At 48.6% G+C, this 19,758-nt stretch overlaps 4 protein-coding genes across 4 annotated transcripts; 2 read left to right on the top strand and 2 right to left on the bottom strand.

The window, feature by feature from the left end:
* Nucleotides 1-70: 70 nt before the first annotated feature.
* On the bottom strand, nt 71-3,679 carry BKA67DRAFT_226795 (uncharacterized protein). Its single transcript, XM_046095604.1, has 5 exons — nt 3,150-3,679; nt 2,484-3,058; nt 2,337-2,430; nt 2,203-2,285; nt 71-2,143 (listed from the first exon to the last, which is right to left on the bottom strand). The coding sequence occupies exons 1-5, from the start codon at nt 3,495-3,497 to the stop codon at nt 169-171; spliced, it is 3,075 nt and encodes a 1,024-aa protein (XP_045959387.1). The 5' UTR covers nt 3,498-3,679; the 3' UTR covers nt 71-168.
* Nucleotides 3,680-5,412: 1,733 nt separating this feature from the next.
* Nucleotides 5,413-7,693, top strand: BKA67DRAFT_226789 (uncharacterized protein). Its single transcript, XM_046095603.1, has 2 exons — nt 5,413-7,327; nt 7,417-7,693. Exons 1-2 carry the CDS (start codon nt 5,682-5,684, stop codon nt 7,631-7,633), a joined length of 1,863 nt encoding a protein of 620 aa, XP_045959386.1. The 5' UTR covers nt 5,413-5,681; the 3' UTR covers nt 7,634-7,693.
* A 1,037-nt stretch (nt 7,694-8,730) lies between these two features.
* BKA67DRAFT_226762 (H+-transporting ATPase, vacuolar, 67K chain) lies at nt 8,731-11,174 on the top strand. Its single transcript, XM_046095602.1, has 3 exons — nt 8,731-9,156; nt 9,210-9,365; nt 9,456-11,174. Exons 1-3 carry the CDS (start codon nt 9,003-9,005, stop codon nt 11,075-11,077), a joined length of 1,932 nt encoding a protein of 643 aa, XP_045959385.1. The 5' UTR covers nt 8,731-9,002; the 3' UTR covers nt 11,078-11,174.
* A 1,284-nt stretch (nt 11,175-12,458) lies between these two features.
* Nucleotides 12,459-14,813, bottom strand: BKA67DRAFT_226745 (uncharacterized protein). The gene is made up of 4 exons (XM_046095601.1): nt 14,356-14,813; nt 14,143-14,303; nt 13,713-14,089; nt 12,459-13,662 (listed from the first exon to the last, which is right to left on the bottom strand). Exons 1-4 carry the CDS (start codon nt 14,631-14,633, stop codon nt 12,478-12,480), a joined length of 2,001 nt encoding a protein of 666 aa, XP_045959384.1. The 5' UTR covers nt 14,634-14,813; the 3' UTR covers nt 12,459-12,477.
* Between the last annotated feature and the right edge of the window lie 4,945 nt (nt 14,814-19,758).

Raw genomic sequence — 19,758 nt, 5'->3', positions numbered from 1 at the left:
ACTTCAAGAGATCATGAGATCGTGATATTCACAGCGATGTTGTACATGAGTTTTGGGATTTGATGTTCGACCTAACACGCCCCTGAGAACGCGTGCTGAGACAAATTATGTAAAAAGGGTATCCTTATGCCGCCTTCGGAACTTCTTTAATGTAATGCGTTGTTTAATTTATGCAAGACCAACATAACGAGACCGCCACGGATCTGGCCCCTTGTCTGGAGCTCCTGATTCTATCTTCGTTATGTCCTCGAGTATGCGCCAGTCGTAAACTGAAACCCAATCTCTTTGCCCATTTCTGCGTGTGAGGCCCGCTGCCTCAATGCTTCTCATAAATTCATTCGTTGCACCTGGGCGTCTCATCTCGACTAAGCAGACCTTTCTGAGTCGGGACACCGTGACATTGTCAGAGGATCCGACTGCAGGACTACCAAATCTTGGAGTACCAGCAGCCGACGGTGACGCTGGTAAGGCCTGTGGTGCCCAGGCACCAGGGTCTGTTGCGAATCCGAGGATTCCATGTCCTTTAAGGAGATCTTGTATCCAGGCGTAGTTGCTAATGCAGGGAGCTAGAAGGATAATACAGTTCTCGAAAGCACACTTAGAACTCTTTTTGATATGGCCACAGCTGACCAATGCTGGAGACATTTCATCCCCAGTCAAGTCTGTCGAAACTGGCTCTTTATCGCTATTCTTTTTGCGCGGAGTTCGACCGGATGGCGACGAAGGTGGCCTATTTGCGGTGTGTAAAAATCCATTCACTGACGAGGTGAAATTGACTTCTACTGGGGGCCTTGTGTCCAGCTCGCTGATACCTGGCGGTGGTGATGCACTGGTACTAGATCTGGTCTTTCTCTGTGAGTCATTCGCGCTTCTGTTGTCCAAAGGTTGTCGGTTCTTTCTGGCTGTTTTCGTGCCTTGCGAAGACGTCTTCGATTTTTTAGAAGGAGACATTTCTCCTGCCACTGGACTTACACGCTTTCTACCATTAGATCGGGTGTTGTGAACTGTTGTGGCAGAATCATTTTCAGTAAGGCCAGCTGTATTGGCCGAAGACCTCGGCGGCGTAACCAGGCCACGTTGTGGATTTAAGGGTGCGGGTGTATCTTTGAAGATAGCCTGTGTCTTGGCGTATTGATGCATGTCATTGCCTGTCGATGACTTGGGGGCAGCTGTGGATACTGCTGAAAAACTAGGTACTGCAGAGACAGTTGAAGCTGCAGAAATAGTTGAGACCGTAGCTTGACTATCATAGTCCAAGGGTTTGCTTTTGGGATCAGCTTTCTCAATCTTAGTGAGCCAAAGGCACATCTCCTGGCTATCCTCCATTTCCGGTACCTCGGTAGCCGCTCGTGCCGCTTCCTGTAGTTTCTCGAACGACAACACATCTAAAAGGGATCGGTCGAAGTGGATCTTGCTGACTTGTGGAAATCTCATCGTCCACATCCTCGAGTTCTGCGATTTTTCAAACGAGAAGCAGTAAACGTCAAATACGGGCGGATCAGGAAAAACATATGTTGGTCTTTCCAAACTTCCAAGACCCTGAAATCTCAGTTCTGCATACGTATTCTCGCTCAGTGGTACCGCAGCTGGATTGCAGTACATCCTAAAATACTTCAATTGTGTATCATTTAGGGTGACCACGTTCGTCACGATGTACTTGGGCTGTTCTGTCCTTGCTTGTACTTCTTTTAGATTTTCCAGACAGGCCACAAAGAAGTGTGTGTATTTGATGTTTTCGACCTTGGATCTTTTTGCTGTTGCTGCGTCGTAAGAAGCGCCGATGACAGCGAAATCTCCCACATCACCGAAATTTTGAAGATACTCTTTCTTGAGCTTGATAGCACACGAGACGTAACGTTTGGACAAGCGGTTGAAGTCGAAGTACGGATCATCTGGTTTTAGCACTAGACCCTCCCCGCGTGCGATAACGCACTTCGCAAAGGCTTCCCTAAGGCGTTTGCAAGCATCTCTTTTGTGGAAATCGATGGTTTGCCGTTGTACCAATTCGGCGTGTCCTTTACGTGTGGTTACAAGACCACTCAGCCGTTTGATGCGCTCGGAATGTATCATTCCCAGCAGTGACACGTCGTCAATCATAAGTACGTCGTAGTAAATAATCATAAGATGTTCATAAAAGTGGCGTCTGTTTCCGTATCAGCGTTGATAGTGGGACCTGGTATTGGGATTTGAGAATATTCTTACTGCGAGTCTCTATGGGTTCCAATAAAAGCCCCGGACCGTGAAACATGTTTACGAATTTTGTGGAATGGCATGATTTTTTTATGCTGCAAGCTTGTCAGGAAAGTGGCCATGGCCAGATATATATTACAACTTACTTTGTCACTGTACACCACCAATTCGCCTTCTAAGATACAACCCTTCGTGATAAGGCAACCGTTTTGTCCAAGTCTCAGTGACTCTCGGATTGCACTAAGTATATATCAACGTAAGTGAATAGTATGATTGGATATCAGAGAAATTACCGATGGAGATTTTCGCGATCCTTTGTGCTATCTTTTCCACTTTTGGAGAAAATCTGAACCTCGCATAGTTTTGGTTTACCCAAATCAATATGTATCTGACAGTATTCCCCGTCGATCTTTTGCTCGCAGCTAATCTGACGCCTGCCAATCATCTCTGCGCAATGGTTGATGCTCCTTGCTTTGAGCCAAGGTTGTCTGCCAACTTTGACACCAACTTTGATCAACTCTTCGAGTCCTGATGCTTGGTTTCCATCTTTCAGAAGGGTAATGGCTGCAGCGAAGTCATCTCGTACGGCTAATGCCTGAGGCAAACGTGGGTTATATGCCTTACACACAACGTATTCGTCCACTACTGCCGAGGCAAAGTTCTTAAGGATCAACCTTGTGAACCATTTCGCATCACGCGCTGAAAGACGGGCATAAAAATGGTCCAGCTCGCTGCTAGTTGCCTTCTGTGTCCCTGCAGCACGGGACGACTGAACTGCTGCGGAGCTGAAACGACACGAAGCTGCAATATGATGAAGAGTCTCGTCAATATGCTCTACAGTAATCTCTTCTCTCTGTCTGGGATTAGGCTGAAATAGTCAGCATAAGATGGCGCATCTAGAAAACAAAGCAAATCCTGACTATCGGAAAATTTCTCTCATCGGCCGCAATCTTACTTACTGCTTTTGTCAATTGTTCTTCAACACAATCTGCCAGGTCCTTGTTAAGGCCGTGTATTTCCCACTCGCGGAGTTGCTTCAAGCGGGCTGTGCCTAAGCAAAGAGCCCGGCCAACGATACTTTCAAGTCTGTTGGCCTGGATACCATAGACGCGGTCTGTTCTCTTTTCAGGAATTAGTGTAGACAGAATCGCAGCTGCGTCTGTTTCCGGAGCGTCTAATAGTTCGCGGTATTCTCGAAACCATTCCTCGATAATGCTTTTGCTTGAAGTCTTTTGTTTCTTTTTTGAGTGGATCTCATCGTCAAGTTTCTGTAGCAAGTCGCATATAAGTCTGAACGGAAAGGGCATCTTGAAATTGCGAGTTCATAACGCGTCGCGTCTCTCTATGTGTAAATTGATTGAATGTCTTGAGACGTCAAACCAGTGTGCAAAGGCAGAAAGCGGCCAAAGAAGCTCAAATCTTTGGTCATTCTTCCAGGCAGCGAAAGCATCGTCGGTGGGGCAAAGAAAACCTCGGTTGTTCGTGATACCATACGCCTTTGTTCATACTATTATACAGGCATCAAAGCAGAGGGGTCGGTATTGTGGGGGATTGCTTTAGGCAGGGGCAGGGCAGCTGATGCCAGTTGACCGCACAACAGTTAATGTGTAACGTCCTTCCTCTGGTCATCTGAGTCGTGATTGCAACTCTGCTGTAATAATGGAAGAGGCAATATGATATGTTAAAGCTTGACGGTATTCTCTCAATTCGAAGCCATACCCGAGTTGTGCAACTTTAATCCATAGTAGGGTGCATTTTGTGAAGGGGCATGTTGGAGTTGTGCTTGACCGCCATGCAGAATCTACTACGTACTTCTTCTGATCTTGGTGACTTCCAAAATTCTCGGCAGGTGATGCTATGTCAAAATAACGTGGAGTTACCTGCCGAGATAGAACTGTTGCTCAAGCAAACCCGGGTCTCTAAAGTTCAAACACTTCAGTGACAGAACCAACAGCAGCCAACAAAAGATATTTTGACATCTTGATCTGCTTGACCGTTGTTGAAGTTCATGACATTGAAAGTACAGGGCTATTTAAGCTGGGGCACGCTAAAAGCATCAGCGTCAGCGTCCATTTTGCAGGTGCGGTCTAGATCATGTACCGTATCCGCAGCAACGCGCATCTCAGCTACAAGCAATATCGAATGGTCCATGATAATGGGTATAGCGGCATAAGCTCAACGACAGAAACCTGCTTGGGCAATTTCTCAACGAACAGCATTACAGCAACAGCTTTCTCAAAATCGTGGAACAACAGCTTTCCCAGCTCTCTGGCATTTCCCATGTATCTATTCGATGCTCAAAGGAACAGGGCTTAATTTGGAACTGCTCAACTTTACATTAAAGGTCATCTGGGAGCTAGAGTCTTTTGAAAGTAATCTGTGTACATTCCTAGACTATAGTGTGCAAATATACGCTTAGTATGCTCTCATGCATTTATAGGATATACTACATCATTGGAGTCTTTGTATTGTTGACATATCCATGTTCTACTCACCGACAAGTAATTGTCTCTCAAATAATTGAGCAGTTTGGAAATAGTGTCTCACCATGCGGAACTCAAAAAGACATGCACATGCTTGTGACATTGTTTGAGCTTTCTGCAACTGCAATATCCTGATAATTACATCAGAGCTGATACTGACACAGTTATTCGTCCTGCAAGCACATATCCCAAGAGAGATCTCTCATGGCCTACGAACGGACGAGACGGATAGACCCCTATAATGATTGGAGGAAGGTTAGGTCATAATGCCAGGGGCCCCATGTCTTAATTAGCGGTTCCTCACAGCTGCGATGCCGCCAAATTTCCCCTTGCAGCCGTACCCTCCACACAAATCGAAGCTGCAGAGAAACGCCAGTTCCTGCAGACCAAGCACACCGAAGAAAGACACCAACCAGCTTTGCCCCTGACGGCTCGTTTGCTTTTGTGGATTTTGGTGGACCCGTTTCCATGTTGACATGGGATTCGAAAGAAACAACAGTACGGATCCGTAGAGAGGGAAATGATGCTCATCAGTTGTTTTTAAAGCGACCAGGAGCTCACGTCCCTGATGACTATCGTACCTTCAGTCTTCTCACCCAAACAAAAGTCGTGATCCATTTCGTTCGGTTCCCACATCTCAACACCCGCGCCCACGAAGAGTCCCCGAGTCCCGTCTTGCTTGCTGCTTGCCTTGGCCAGGCCCGGAAATGGGCTCCATTGGTTCCATTGGCCCTCGTCAGCTCGACTCGTCCTTCCAATTGCATTGATTCACTCCATGCTGAGCAAGCTGTGCTCGTCCATTGGGGATTCGTGCAGGCCCACTTTGACGACGACCACTCCCAGGGTACGGATCCGTAAGAGGTTCCAAGGCTCTGACCGCCCGAAATTCCATTCTACAGCACCCAGTTCAATTTCCCGAAAGGACTTCCCGCCCCAGGATCACCACCATCTGCCTTGTTGCCGGTGGGTGGTTATGTGGCGGCGCTCCTTGTCCAACTCCTCCTTTCCATGAGCTCAGGGCAGCATATGCAAATTTGTTTGATTACTTCTATTTCCAACACTCTCTTGAATGATTATAGACATCTCAACGGCCTAGCCAGGACTGTCAGTGCCAGGCGATACAACCTTTGGAGACCGAGGCATCGGCGTGCCTGTAGCGTCCCATCCACTCCTTTCAAGCGGCGACGAAGACCTCGAGGTCCAGCAGCAAATCAGCTAGTAGCTGTTTCTGCTCGTCGAGCACTCCATTCATTTCCCAGGCCATTCACTGCAGCTCTCATGGCTTCTAGCGAGGTTCGGCGCCGTGGCGCATCCATCAAAACCACATCTATCGATGCTATGTTAGCTGAGACGAGCTCCAATGCGGGAGGCAGCACCATCGTTTGCGATGACCAACATTCAGACATTGCTTCTATGCCACCGCCGCGTGTCGGAAGAAGCGACAGTTCTTCTAAAGATAGCCAGTCGGATTTCACGCTTCAGCCGTGGAGGAGCTCAGCACCTCCCGTCTCCTCCGCAAGTGAAACATTCGAAACGCGCTCGACGCGATCCAGCTCAACAGCCTCTCGGAATGCCAATCGTCTCTCTCTGACGCTGCCTGTTGCTCCTGCGAACAGCATGCCATCAAGACCAACACCGACCTCGATTCCCCCAACGCCTACAGAAACCATTGGTTCGACTATGGCGTCGCCCGTGGATCCCAACGATTTCATAGTAGCAATCGCTGCGCAAGAACGTCGCGTCCTGGAGCTCCGAGAAGAACTCAGCAGAGCAGAGGCCGAGCTCAAAACACTGAAGACGAGGTGGAATTCTTCAGAAGCGCATAAGATCAGAACTACAATCCGGAAACGAGAGCCTGTACGGCCCGTGCCTACTGGAGCGGACGCTCTTGGTGCGAGTGACAGTCCCACCAATCGCCGCAGCCTTGACATTGAGCGCAAAAAGGCCCTGCTCTTGGCTAACGGAACACCGAGAGAATTTAAGAGGAGAGTCATGCGTGGCGGGCATACGCGGACATTATCTCTGCTCTCACCAACAAAATCCGAGCACGATATTTCTATTCATAATGACGTTGATACATTACGATCCCCAGATGCCCTAAGATCTTCTCCAGATTTCCCGCCGGTACATCTGACCAAGCGTGCTACGTGGGCACCACGACAATCGTCGCCGCCAAATGGAGTGAAACAGATAGCCCAGGACTTCAGACAAGGCTTGTGGACGTTTGTGGAAGACCTTAGGCAGGCCACTGTAGGCGACGAGGGAATCTCGGCAACATCGAACAGGACCAGTGAATTCCCAGCAAAGCCAAACAGAGCCAATTCGGATCAAGATACTATTCGTCCTTCTAATGCCAACAGAGGCCGTATTCCTTTCGCCACGGATTCCGAGAGTCAGATGGAGATTCCGAGAAAGGCTTCGCCGGGCAGTTTCCAAGACCGCGCAAGTCAGAATCAAAGAACGCAGTCTAAGCCGGACTACAAAGCTAGGAAACATTTCTCCTGGACGCCCCTGACATTTGACGATTTGGGCGACGACGACTGGTCGAATTGGGACTCGCCATCTATAAAGACCTCGCGATGGAGTGGGAGCACTGTGAACGGGGATATCATTCCCGCTGTTCCCGAGAAAGTTGTTGAAAACGAGGCTACTTTGTAAGTCAACTACTAGCAGAGGTGCAGGCCGGACGGTATTCGCATATACCGTCTCCCCAAGAACAAGAAACTGACAGTTTCACTAGAAGAAAAAAGCGATCGAGCAGCGATTTACGATCCCCCTCACCGCAGACACCTGGCAAGCTTGGCGAGATCCCGTCTGCGCTGCTAAACAGCCTCACGCCTAGCAATATCAAGAGGTTCTCATCAGACTTCATTAAGGAATGGGAAAGGAGTTTGTCGCCCCCAGCCGATTCGAGCACGTTCGAGCCCAGCTGGGAGAGCATTAAGGACAAGGCTCACTGACGTTTCATGCGCATCATATGCATGGAGTCGCCCCTGCTGCGGTGGGAGCTCTATGAACTTGGATGAGAAAGTGTAGACTCTAGAATACGGAGCAAGAATTGTGGACTTTGGTTGCACGCCTTAAAGGACAGTAGGACTCGGGCTGATGGAAGCGTGGGGCTGGATTATTATATATAATGATAATGACTTACGATAGATGATAGTGTGAAACGAATTAGGATCGTTTGCGTTGTTACTGTCATAAATGGGATATCCAAATTGCCTGGCTGAACGTGACCAAAGCACGATTAACGTGGATGGCTTATATGTAGATGCCCACATCATACTATGAGTTTAGAGCAAGCAATCCCTACCTTGCATGGCATAGAAAAGTCGATGATTGGCTCCAAGGATTCATTGGGAGCATGGACAGTACGTGTTGGTTGGGCTGTTTACTTTCCTACCAATATGGTATGCTATGTCAAGGGGGGGCGCAGCGGCGGATGAAGCGTTGCCACGGCCGCTAAATGCAAAGCGACAAGCAACTGTGTCGTAACCCGTAACCCGCATCAACCCAGCTGGGCGGACCAAAACCAAGCGGTAGAAGCGTAAGCAAGTGTGATTACAACGGTGGCCATGGGTGATCAGTCCGTTCCAAACATAACAAGAACCAAATGCACTCTTTTCTTGACTTTCGTACGTGCATAAACAAACATACACACATACATACATACATACATACATACATACATGCGTCGAGAAGGCGAAACAAACCCAACACCCCGCGCTCCGTGACCACTGATTGCACTCTCTCTCTCTCTCTCTCTCTCTCTCTCTCGCACACATTATGCCCACATCTGGAGCATAATACCGATCAACGCAATTGTATGCAGCTCGGGCTACGACCAAGGCTCAAAGCCAGACCGTCGCTGGTGGATCTACTTGAAAGAGCCAGCTACTTGAGGAGTCCACTTGCGTCACCTGCAGCTACACCTGCAGCCAGACCTGCCACTGCGCCCGGTGCCAGTGCCACTCCCAGTTCTTTCTTCGCGCCGCTTGCCAGGCTCGAGGAGACAGCTGTCCAAGCTCTCAGCCAGCCGCTGCCAACCTCTCCGACTTCTGACCTCAGCAGTCATAGCCATAGCCATAGCCATAGCCATAATCATAGCAGCTCCAGCTCCAGCGCCGGCACCAGCAGCATCGCATCGAGCTCCGACCCATCTAATAGCTCACCTGCACCTGCACCTGCAACTGCACCTGCACCCAGCCCTCTCCAGTCACCTCGAGAGCTACCCCCGACCCCTACGATCTCTATCTCTTTATCTGAAGCCAAACCCGAAGCTGCGAAGAGACCGAACACCTTCGCAAAGACGGTCAAGATGGCACCGGTATGTACTGCGGCTTTGCTTTGTCGAAACGCGCAAGCCCGAGAGAGCCATGCTGTTGCCTCTGCCCCACTGTTGGCATGAAGCTGCGAAACAGACACTGTACTGACTGCCCCGAACACCAGAAAGCAAATGGCGACGCCGATGCCTTGAACCATGGTACGATGCACTCAGATGATCCTCTTAAAACAAGCAGCTCACACAATGACCAGGCAAGATTTACTCCATCTCCGGTCCCGTCGTCGTGGCCGAGGACATGATTGGTGTTGCCATGTACGAGTTGGTCAAAGTTGGACACGATCAGCTAGTCGGTGAGGTCATTCGAATCAGCGGCGACCAAGCCACCGTCCAAGTCTACGAGGAAACAGGTATGTCACTAGCCGATACTGGCTGAAGCCGCCCAAAAACATTACAAGCAAACGGGAAGAGAAAAAAACAACGTCTGACACCCAAGACAGCCGGTGTCACTGTCGGTGACCCTGTCCAGCGAACTGGAAAGCCTCTGTCCGTCGAGCTCGGCCCCGGCCTGTTGCACAACATCTACGATGGTATCCAGCGTCCCCTCGAGAGCATTTCCAAGCAGTCTAAGAGTATCTACATTCCCCGCGGTGTCGCTGCGCCCGCCCTCGACCGACAGAAGAAGTGGGAGTTCACCCCAACTGCCAAGGTTGGCGACCACATCGCTGGCGGTGACGTATGGGGTACCGTTTTCGAAAACTCGTTCATCAAGGTCCACAAGATCATGCTGCCCCCGAGGGCTAAGGGAACCATCACCAAGATTGCCAACAAGGGCGAATACACCGTCGACGAGAAGATTCTCGAGGTTGAGTTCAACGGCGCCAAGACCGAGTATGGCATGATGCAAACCTGGCCCGTCCGTGTGCCCAGGCCGACCACCGAGAAGCTATCGGCCGACAAGCCCTTCATCGTCGGTCAAAGAGTCTTGGATGCCCTCTTCCCCAGTGTCCAGGGTGGTACCGTCGCCATCCCCGGTGCTTTCGGTTGTGGCAAGACCGTCATTTCTCAGTCCGTCTCCAAGTTCTCCAACAGCGATGTCATTGTTTACGTAGGATGTGGTGAGCGAGGTAACGAGATGGCTGAAGTTTTGAAGGATTTCCCCGAGCTGTCCATCGAGGTCGAGGGCCGCAAGGAGCCTATCATGAAGCGAACAACCCTCATTGCCAACACATCCAACATGCCCGTCGCTGCCCGAGAGGCTTCTATCTACACTGGTATCACAGTGGCCGAGTACTTCAGAGATCAGGGGATGAACGTCGCCATGATGGCTGACTCTACGTCGCGATGGGCCGAGGCTCTCCGTGAGATTTCTGGTCGTCTCGGTGAAATGCCTGCTGATCAGGGTTTCCCTGCTTATCTCGGTGCTAAGCTGGCCAGTTTCTACGAGCGTGCAGGAAAGGTTCAAGCTCTTGGCTCCCCCGAGCGTGAGGGAAGTGTCAGCATTGTCGGTGCCGTCAGCCCTCCCGGTGGTGATTTCTCTGATCCCGTCACATCTTCGACACTTGGTATTGTGCAAGTCTTCTGGGGTCTCGACAAGAAGCTAGCCCAGCGAAAGCATTTCCCTTCGATCAACACTTCACTGTCGTACAGCAAGTACAACACTGTCCTAGACAAATGGTATGAGAAGGACTACCCCGAATTTCCCAGGCTGCGTGACCGCATCAAGCAGCTGCTTTCCGACTCGGAAGAATTGGACCAGGTCGTACAGCTGGTCGGAAAGTCCGCCCTGTCAGACCCCGACAAGATTACTCTAGACTTGGCCACTCTACTCAAGGAAGACTTCTTGCAGCAGAACGGTTACTCCACCTATGATCAGTTCTGCCCTATCTGGAAGACTGAGTGGATGATGAAGCTCATGATGGGCTTCCACGACGAGGCACAAAAGGCTATTGCTCAGGGCCAGAACTGGAACAAGGTCCGTGACGCCACAAGCGACATCCAAGCCAAGTTGAGGGCATTGAAGTTCGAGGAGCCTAACGACGGCGAGGAGGCTGTGTGTAAGAAGTACGAGGCGATTCAACAAGAATTGCTCGACAAGTTTGCTGCCGTTCTGGACGAGTAAGCCGTTTTGAGGTGCTTGTATACAAACGTGAGGAAAGGGGCAACATAGACGAGTCTCGGGAGTAGGAGCTGAACTTGAAATAGCGGCTTCAATGGGCCTTGTTTGTGCTATCAATTTTATTGCATTATCCGCGCCATGAATATCTCTTACTTGCTTTGTGCACAATAAGTATACGTATATTCAGATTAATTCAATGTACACCATACTGTATCTCTTAAAGCAATGCCAGTTACAAGGTGGTGACAATCTGCGGCTCTATAACTTGCATAGGATTTACCTCCCTGTAAATAATTGTATCATGCGCAGACGAAAGCCCTTGTATTGTTGTAGGGTGGTTCAAGAAGCGTGGGACAGAATGGGTTGAATCACACGCTTGGTTATCCTAAGTTATCCGGGACGCAGACACCTTTGCTCATACAGTATACGCACAACTAAACGGTAGCAATGCTGGATGGAGATAGATACGTCACGTATGGTGATCAATAGCAGTCTATTGATATGAAGTGTGATGTAACGGTGAGGAACAGAGCTATCCTCTGTTCCACTGAAGGCTATTGCATAAAGTGGTTGCCCCATAACTGCTCACGGTAATGAGTTGTTATTTTCACACAGTACTGGACTTGTTATTAGTCATTTTATGTCTGGGAAGTATTTAGTCGACGGGGCTGCGAACTTTGGTTTGGGCAACTTGAGTGGTAAGTGGAAGCTTCTGGATGGTAATTAGATGCGATTAGCGTTGTATGGTCGAGATTGTGGAACGGCCAGCATCTGGGTTTGACCACAGGAACTACATGAAAATGAGCAGATATAACCAAATCTTACAGCTATCTGTGTGGGCAGCGTCGGGGTTAGGTCGTCGCGTTGCAAGTTGATACCACGGTAGTGAACCAATATCTTTGTTCATCTAATTGTTCCAGACTTTGGATCAAAGAACTCGGTGTTAATAGCACGACTTGAGATATGCGATAATAGCTGGTGACTGATTCTTCTTCATTTTCTAGCTGTTCTGATGGCATCATAGACCAATGTGTCATCCTATCGATTTCCCGCCCCATCCCCTGCTTGAAGATATCATTCCTAGCACCGACATTCAATCATATCCTCGTCCCTATGTAGCTCAATGACCACCCGGCCCTTTTATGAGGTTCCAACTGTACACATGTATATAACAACCCACGAGAGTGACATAAGGAAGTACTGGAAACTCTTTGCTTCCTTCTTCGACACCACCCCAGGTCATGCAGCAATAAGCAGCTGTGCAATCCCAGCTCCCTACTGGATATTGAGAGTATATATAAACCTAATGAAAATAGCAAGACTTGCCAGGTATCATGAGATCCCCCGTACAACTCCGCTTTTATAAAACGAAATGAAATGGTATAATGACAGCAAACACTCTTTTAGATCCAGTCACCTCTGCTCTGTGCAGCATCGGAGTTGCCACGACTCCGAGGAGGGGCGGTTCTTGACGAGTTTTGAACAGGGGTGGTGTTCACCCGCTTGGGGGGTGGAAACTGAAATCCAACTCCCTTGGGACTGGGCACCTTCTTGGTGGGGCTCTCCGGTCTGTATACTGCAGAGCTCAAGGTGAGGGATCCCTCTTCGTCCTCCGGTGCCAATGGTGTTTCCTGCATAAGAGTGACTTGGCGTGGGACTGGTGGCAAGGTCTTCATCCTTGCATTCTTGACAGGATCCCGTGAGCTGACTTGGCTGATGGGGCTGGAGGGCTCGAAAGGCGAGACGGGCTCACTTGCTGGCGAGAACGATGCCATCGGAGTTGGCCGAATAGCCTTTGGGCAGTCCAGATTATGCACTCTCTCGGCATTTTTTACGTTCGAGGCTGCCATTGGCGGCATGTCCGCGACGTTGGAGAAGCGGAGGCCGATCTGGACCGTAGCCGACGAAACAAGGGACGAGTTTCGCAGGTGGCGACTCTTGATGGAAGGCGGCGGCTTCAGACTGTTGAAATCATCAAACAGACTGTTATTGTTGTTCTCAACAGGCGAGTAAGTTGTGGGTGGCAGTATTGTAATCGATTGGGTGTTGGCGATGTTTTGGTTGGGAAACAACGAGTACGACGTGGAAGGTCGTCGCTTAGGAAAGCTTATTGAGGGAGTGGCATTTGGTAACTCAGCAGGTTCCGGTGCACGTGGTATTGAAATAGTTGGAAATACGCCATTCGATCTCAAAGGCGTCGGGCTGTATTCATATGCTTTTGTGGAAGGAGACTCGATCAATGCTTCTTCGTCCTTTTCGTATCGTTTTACCAGGGTCTCTTCGCTGTCTACCCTTTGCAAGGTCTTTGGGGAGCTGACTGGTTGTAGCGCGATACTGGAAAAGTCGTATCCTGGGTCTGCCTTCCGAATTTTGTGTTTTAATTGTTGTCTTTCATATTCGGCAAGCTTGTCTTTAGGCGCAATAGTAGATATGATATTAGCTCTGAAGCAAAGGTGAAGGCCACCGTTCATTAGCCCAGATACATTTGCCACTACTTGGGCAATCATGGACAGTGTAAGGCCATTGTTTCCGTCGTTATCATTCGGATTGCTAAAGGTGAGATAGGCAAAAAATGGCACCAAGAACACCTGAAGATCATTAGCAAGTAGGAATAGCCGCTTCAAGAGTGAAAACTCACGTTAGAAACAATGGCTACGGAAAGGAAGTAGACCATTCGCGAAGCTTCAACTCTAGTGCTTGTCTCGATAGTGGAATGCCTGGTTAACTTCAAGAAAACCGTGATGACACATCCTACAAGGACAACAGAAATGACTGTGAACAGTGCAAAACCGCCTTCTGCCCACTTCGCAACGAACCAAAACAGAGATGCAAAGCAGAAATCCGCGGATGGGATAAAAAAGGTGACCAGACCAGTAATTACGAGGAGCGTTGACCACACAGCTAAACAGATGGCCACGGTCCAATGTCCCCTGCTGGGAAACGGTATCCTTCGAAAGCCACGAAGAGTAAGCTCGATGCCGAATATGAGTTGGAGGAACGGTACGATGAAGACCGCTGTCGGTGAGTTAGCAGTGTTATCCACAAGACTTTATGACCAGACAACGTACCTGGCAGCATGAACTGCGAGATCAGAGCGCATCCCTTAGCGAAGAGCCCGTCTAGTCCTCTTGACTGAGATACTGCGAAGATTATGCCTTGAATCACGATGGCCAATGACAAGAAGAATGGATATGTCTCTGCACCCTTGACACAAGTAAGTAGAGACACTCTGTAGCCTTTGTCAGTTTTATGTATCGAGTCCAGAACTTGGAGCAACTCACTTCTGACCTCTTGGGCTGTTCCTCTTGGCTCTCTGGTAACAATCATATAGGATACCCATCGCTGTGGCGAAAGCTGCGATTGTGTTGAACACAGCGAGGATGATTGCGGACGATCGTATTGATTTCGCGGCCAAAAACTTGAGCTGGTTGATCACTGCATAAGTCGAGTTGCTGCTCGATGCCTGTAGGACTCCTGCAGAGCTGTTCGCCATGCTCATATTCATGCCATAGGCGCTGTTGGCAGAGTAGCCGCTGCCAATACTCGAAGATCCGGACATCTCTGCTGGTAGTGAACTCTAGGCAATGGCGAATGCCTATGCTTGTCTTTGGGTCGTGATCATCTAGTCCATAGATGGCTGGTTGTAGCGATCGAATCGATTACTGAGATATTGTATGGTGGAGAATGGGGGGAAAGAGGAAGTCAAGATAATGAGATGGAAAGAGAAGATAGATTGGTCACGTCAGATACCAGATCACAGACCAGACGAAACAGACCCTGAACCCGCAGTATGGAAAAGAATAATCTACAGTCGGAAACGAAAGACACAGTGACCACTGGGGTACTGGGATTAGCGATGGAAAGCAACGCACCAGGCCGCAGTCCTGATCCAGAGGAAGCGGGAAGAACCAAGAGAACGCATGAAAGCTGGTGGTCGTAGAGATGATATTCCAGATCCGACGTGCAGAAATGTCACCTATGATGGTGGCCCCCGCGCGGGCTCGAAGAGGTCCGGCTTCGATATCGAGCTAGGCCTGCAGGTCATCATGGGTGCAGCGTTTATGTGGTATGGTAAGCGGAGTAGAAAGACATGGACAAGCTCGAGTGCTAGATAGCCATTGGATGCAGGTTTCAGGGAGACCCAAAATAGCGATAACTGGTATGATTCTGTCTGCCATGACCCATGGACAGTTGCAAGCAAGCCAATTTCAGGTATCTTCAACTAAACTTGCTTGCACTTGCGATTAAGTGGGACATGAGTACACCCGCTTCTGCCGTGTGGATGGCGCGAACCCTGGCGAGATGGCATTGGGTTGGTGGCCTAGAGCAGCAGTGAGGTGGTGATGTGATAGCTAGCCCGAGCACAACGCGTCTTGAAGCATTGTGTGGCGATGGGGTTGAAGCAGAGCTGGAACACGTTGTGGTTTCGTCGTGCAGCTGCAACTACGACAATAAGGTTGAGAGTTGAGCCCCAAGGGGCGGTACTATACCAATTATAGCCTAGCACCCCCGCGTCCGAACAACCTTCAAACGTCCCGAGATACAGACCCCTGAGCCGTCAGGGTTCAATCTGCAAGGTCCAGCAAGGGCATCTTGCGCCCGCATGCCCGCCTCTCGTGCCGTATCCGGGCTTAGACTAACTTTAACTTTCACATCTTCAACAGTCAACGTGCAGTGGCATGCAACTACTAGATACATAGCAAGCCTCAATCTGCAGCCCACAACGGCCATGGCCCCCTTACACAATGACGGCATGTGACCTTCAACAGAAAGGAACGAAACCGCACATTAATAACTCACTATGGGACAGCCAGTCGCTTGAGGAGTAATGCAGCCATGTGTGATTGATTCTAGCTATGCGATATCCAATCGCATGTTGCAAATCCACATACAGAAATGCTTCGAAACAGTGGAAGCTACGAGGTGCCACTATCAACACCAACCACTGGCTTTATTATTTGAAATATCATCTAGCTCGCCGTATCGCTTGCAACTAAACCGCGGTCGTCGTCATGGTCCGTGAATACCAGACGAAGAAGCCTGTAAGCTGTCAGAGAAACTGCCCTATCTGCTGTTGGTGGCGGACATTTGTCCTACAAAATTATGCACCGATGGATGGGGAAGAAACCTTCCCCCTGTCGGGAGTCGGGTATTGGTTCGTCTGGTCCACTCCAAATGGGTTGCCTCCTGATGCGCAAAAAGTGTCAACAGCATAAAGTGCTCGGACGGTATTGTGAGAGTGGCGCAGAGATCCCTTGCAAAGGTACGAACACCTTCAGTTCTTCAGATGAATGATTCCAATTGCACCAGCAGTTCTTATAACCGAATTCATAGCGTTAAGTCTGCCTGGTTACAAAGAAAGACATATTTACTTGGAATTTTCGAAAACAATTCTGGTTGTATGCATCGATATGTCACAATGACGACAAACTCCAGGCCTCGGGAGAGGTCATCGCCGGCCTGCAGGGCCAAACGTTCAGATCTTAGGGTGACTTTCGGCTCAAGGCCTCAAACTTTGAGCTCTGGAATTGTTCTAGTTGGTCTGGTGGATGAGACAGAACCAGGGTGTACGTGAGTGTTCTAGAATCCACTCACACCATACAAACCGCCAAAGCCTTGCAGATATTGAGGCCGGGCTCTGGGACCAGTGATATCACAGTGATCCTTCATGTCGACAGCCTACTAAGCAAGTGCAGAGGCAACTTTTCATGGGCCTGTTAACCAGGATCCGCTAGATCCTGGGCCTTGACGCAAACTCACCTTTGCCGTTCGCAGCTTCGCACTCCTCGCATGGCTCCTGCGGCATCAAAGCTTGTCTCTACGTGCAAAGTAGGTAGGAAGCTTGTCGATCCGAAATGAAGGGTGAATCTTACAGGTCAACCAACAGCTCAGTAAGTGGCCCATCGCTTCCAGCCTCTCGCTGGAGATTTTGACTACAATATTCTCCGAGTGTTACGATAAGGTTGACTGCGCCTTTGACTTTCATCATGCTTTAAACAAGAAAGTTCGTGACGCCAGACGCACATCTATTGCAAAGTCGTGCCCGGACGTTATCACAGAAGTTTAGTAGCTCCAAGCTCAGAAATTCGGTTGCCAATATTCTAGGTTAGATACAGCGAGGTGAGAAGACTTTTTCGACGTATCATCTAACATATCCCATTTGGTCTACTATCCAAGCCATATATGCTTCTAGAAAACACTGGTGTGCTTAGACATCATCTAAACTACTAAGACTATTTATTGACGAGGCAACCCCAATATGCATAGCCCATGTCTTCATTGCGTGATGGGGGTATTGCATCATCCAATATGACTGCAGATTATTAGTTTGTTCGGGGCAACAGATTATGACTACAGATAACCTTACAATCTATCAAGCCGCTGTCAACTGCCCTAGAACGCTGCTTGTCAAATTTATTCTCCGTAAGTTGGCTCCGAGTCATGGTGTGGGTCTTTCCAATATATACTCGGTTCTTACCGGTGAGTAACGCACGGGATGAAACAAGACGTCCGGTCTCATCGGCAGTGCGGCAGATTGATTGCACACCACCAATTCAAGTCTCCGAGCTGCCAGCATTCTTGCCATGTCGAATAAACGATCCGAAGAAGCCCTCAGACTTTGATGAGACGAATGCACAAACGGCATTCGCGAGAGTGTGACGAAAGAGGCAGCTCGAAGGAACGTCTGTAACTGCATCGGATGGATGAAAATAGACATCCCACAGGCTAGGTTTACATGAAAATTTTGGATGAACTGACATCTTTAGCAAAATACATCGGAAACAGAACATCCAGCGATATAATTTAGGCAGCTCGGAAGTTCTCATTACAAGTATGTGACGAATCCAGATAACCGCGTAAACCGAAATTATTGGATTGATCGTATCTACGATTAAATACATTGACCGCAAATGTAATTGGAGAAGTTACGGCGTAGAAAGCGCTACAATCGATACTGAAGTCAAGCCTTCCTGGTCACTCGCGCACTCTTGTATACGTTTGACTGATACCATCATCAAAGTCCTTGTAAGCTTGGCTATTGTATCGCTAGCAATGGACTACACGAAATGCACATGGAGTCATGCCGTAACCGAAGCAAAGTATTTGATTCCATGAATCACGTCACGATACTAGCACTATCAACAAATAGCACATCTAGCCACACCTATACTCAGCCAAGCATTGGTGATAAAGTGGTCCTGTGAGATGAATTCGTTGCTATCATTAGCATAACCAAATCGCACATTTTACCCTAAAATACGAACTCGACTTTCTCCTTGATCATTGCAGATCCTCACTTACTCCCATGGGCTTCTTATCACCGCTATATGTTGATGATAGTGGAACTTTTGCGGGCTGGGTTTATAGGTGCAACAACTTTAGCATCTACCTCCCGCTTGTCAGTAATATTACATTTTCTACTCTACAATAGCAAAATATGCAACACTATATTTTCTGGTCAAACCCCTATGCCCTGAAGAGCCGGTATACGGCTGGATCCGTGATGAGCAGAACCTCAGACTTTGTTATGGCCAGTATCGCTGTTTTATAGTAAATGTGAGATCTGGACGAAGTTTTACGTTGCTGAGTTTTGTAGCCGACTGCCTCCCCCAAAGAAGAAAACATATTTCATGTTGATTTAAGTTTCTCGGTTCTACCGCTTTCCGTTTGCCAGTTGACCCGCCAGACCAACCCTTTTATTCCATAAGATACGTCTTGAGTTCAGGGCGAGCTATGAGTCACGATATTGCATTATCTTAGATCGTCTTAGCCGCCGCCCGGTTTGCCCATTGCGACATGCTAATGAGAAAATGGGACGACTAAACGATAATTCGACATTAAAGAAACTAATACTCTATGTGTCAACACTATGTTTCACTTCTCGCGTATAAGTGATAGATCATACTAGCAGTAAGAGCGAAATAATGAATTGCGATATGATCGCATTCTTCATTATCCGGATTGCTGACTATATCCATACTAGGACGAATAAACAGACGTAACATGTCTAGATCACGTCTTTTAGATAGACCTACTCCATGGCATAGCATGCCGCACCAGAGTTCCTGTAAGACATACACAACAGGGGGTCATCGTGCACAATTGAGTAATACAAAGTGAATATAACAAGTTATGAATAGCACGAAGTGGGAATAGCCTATCAAACATTAACCATGGGGCAAATGACACACACACCATGACAGGCTGTGTCTAATGCTGATAGTGCAATAGCCCGGGAGAACAGCCTATGCACTTTCACAATCGAGTCTAATGAGCTATTACTGTAGGTTGGGCGACACAAAGGATGTGTCCGAACTAGGGTCAGGCAAAACCAGAGCTTGTCGCATGTCCAATGGAGGAAAGAGGTAAAGACAAGAAGAAGAACTACAAAGAACCTAACGTAGACTATGATTTCCCTCTTCAACTATGAAAATCCAAGACAAACGACACCGAGAGGTAGAGGCTGGTTGTGTCGAGCCTATTCATACCCACACCACACTAAATGCCTAGGTTAGGCACCTACGTTAATTGCTGTGCGGCATAGTTTATGGGCTACCGCCCTGCAAAGCACCCAGACAGACATCGATTGATCTAAGCTGTGATATCATAACACCTCTGATTTAATCAGCATTTAACGACTTCACTTGATGGTTTAGCAGGCGGTCAGGGTGCAACAGTCGGAG

Source organism: Truncatella angustata (assembly GCF_020726525.1).
Source record: "Truncatella angustata strain MPI-SDFR-AT-0073 chromosome Unknown BKA67scaffold_3, whole genome shotgun sequence".
Lineage (NCBI taxonomy): Eukaryota > Fungi > Ascomycota > Sordariomycetes > Amphisphaeriales > Sporocadaceae > Truncatella > Truncatella angustata.
The sequence above is the reverse complement of the archived record's forward strand: the minus strand, read 5'-3'. Positions and strand labels throughout refer to the sequence as shown.

Bases quoted from the DNA above. Each gene is read 5' to 3' on its own strand.
- BKA67DRAFT_226795 (XM_046095604.1), bottom strand. From the start codon at position 3,497: ATGCCCTTTCCGTTCAGACTTATATGCGACTTGCTACAGAAACTTGAC. The intron at 3,059-3,149 runs GTAAGTAAGATT...TGACTATTTCAG, and splicing joins AAGAACAATTGACAAAAGCA to CCTAATCCCAGACAGAGAGA. The intron at 2,144-2,202 runs GTAAGAATATTC...ATACGGAAACAG, and splicing joins GGAACCCATAGAGACTCGCA to ACGCCACTTTTATGAACATC.
- BKA67DRAFT_226789 (XM_046095603.1), top strand. From the start codon at position 5,682: ATGAGCTCAGGGCAGCATATGCAAATTTGTTTGATTACTTCTATTTCC. The intron at 7,328-7,416 runs GTAAGTCAACTA...TTTCACTAGAAG, and splicing joins GTTGAAAACGAGGCTACTTT to AAAAAAGCGATCGAGCAGCG.
- BKA67DRAFT_226762 (XM_046095602.1), top strand. From the start codon at position 9,003: ATGTACTGCGGCTTTGCTTTGTCGAAACGCGCAAGCCCGAGAGAGCCA. The intron at 9,157-9,209 runs GTACGATGCACT...CACAATGACCAG, and splicing joins CGCCGATGCCTTGAACCATG to GCAAGATTTACTCCATCTCC. The intron at 9,366-9,455 runs GTATGTCACTAG...CACCCAAGACAG, and splicing joins CCAAGTCTACGAGGAAACAG to CCGGTGTCACTGTCGGTGAC.
- BKA67DRAFT_226745 (XM_046095601.1), bottom strand. From the start codon at position 14,633: ATGTCCGGATCTTCGAGTATTGGCAGCGGCTACTCTGCCAACAGCGCC. The intron at 14,304-14,355 runs GTGAGTTGCTCC...CAAAGGCTACAG, and splicing joins AACAGCCCAAGAGGTCAGAA to AGTGTCTCTACTTACTTGTG. The intron at 13,663-13,712 runs GTGAGTTTTCAC...AATGATCTTCAG, and splicing joins CCGTAGCCATTGTTTCTAAC to GTGTTCTTGGTGCCATTTTT.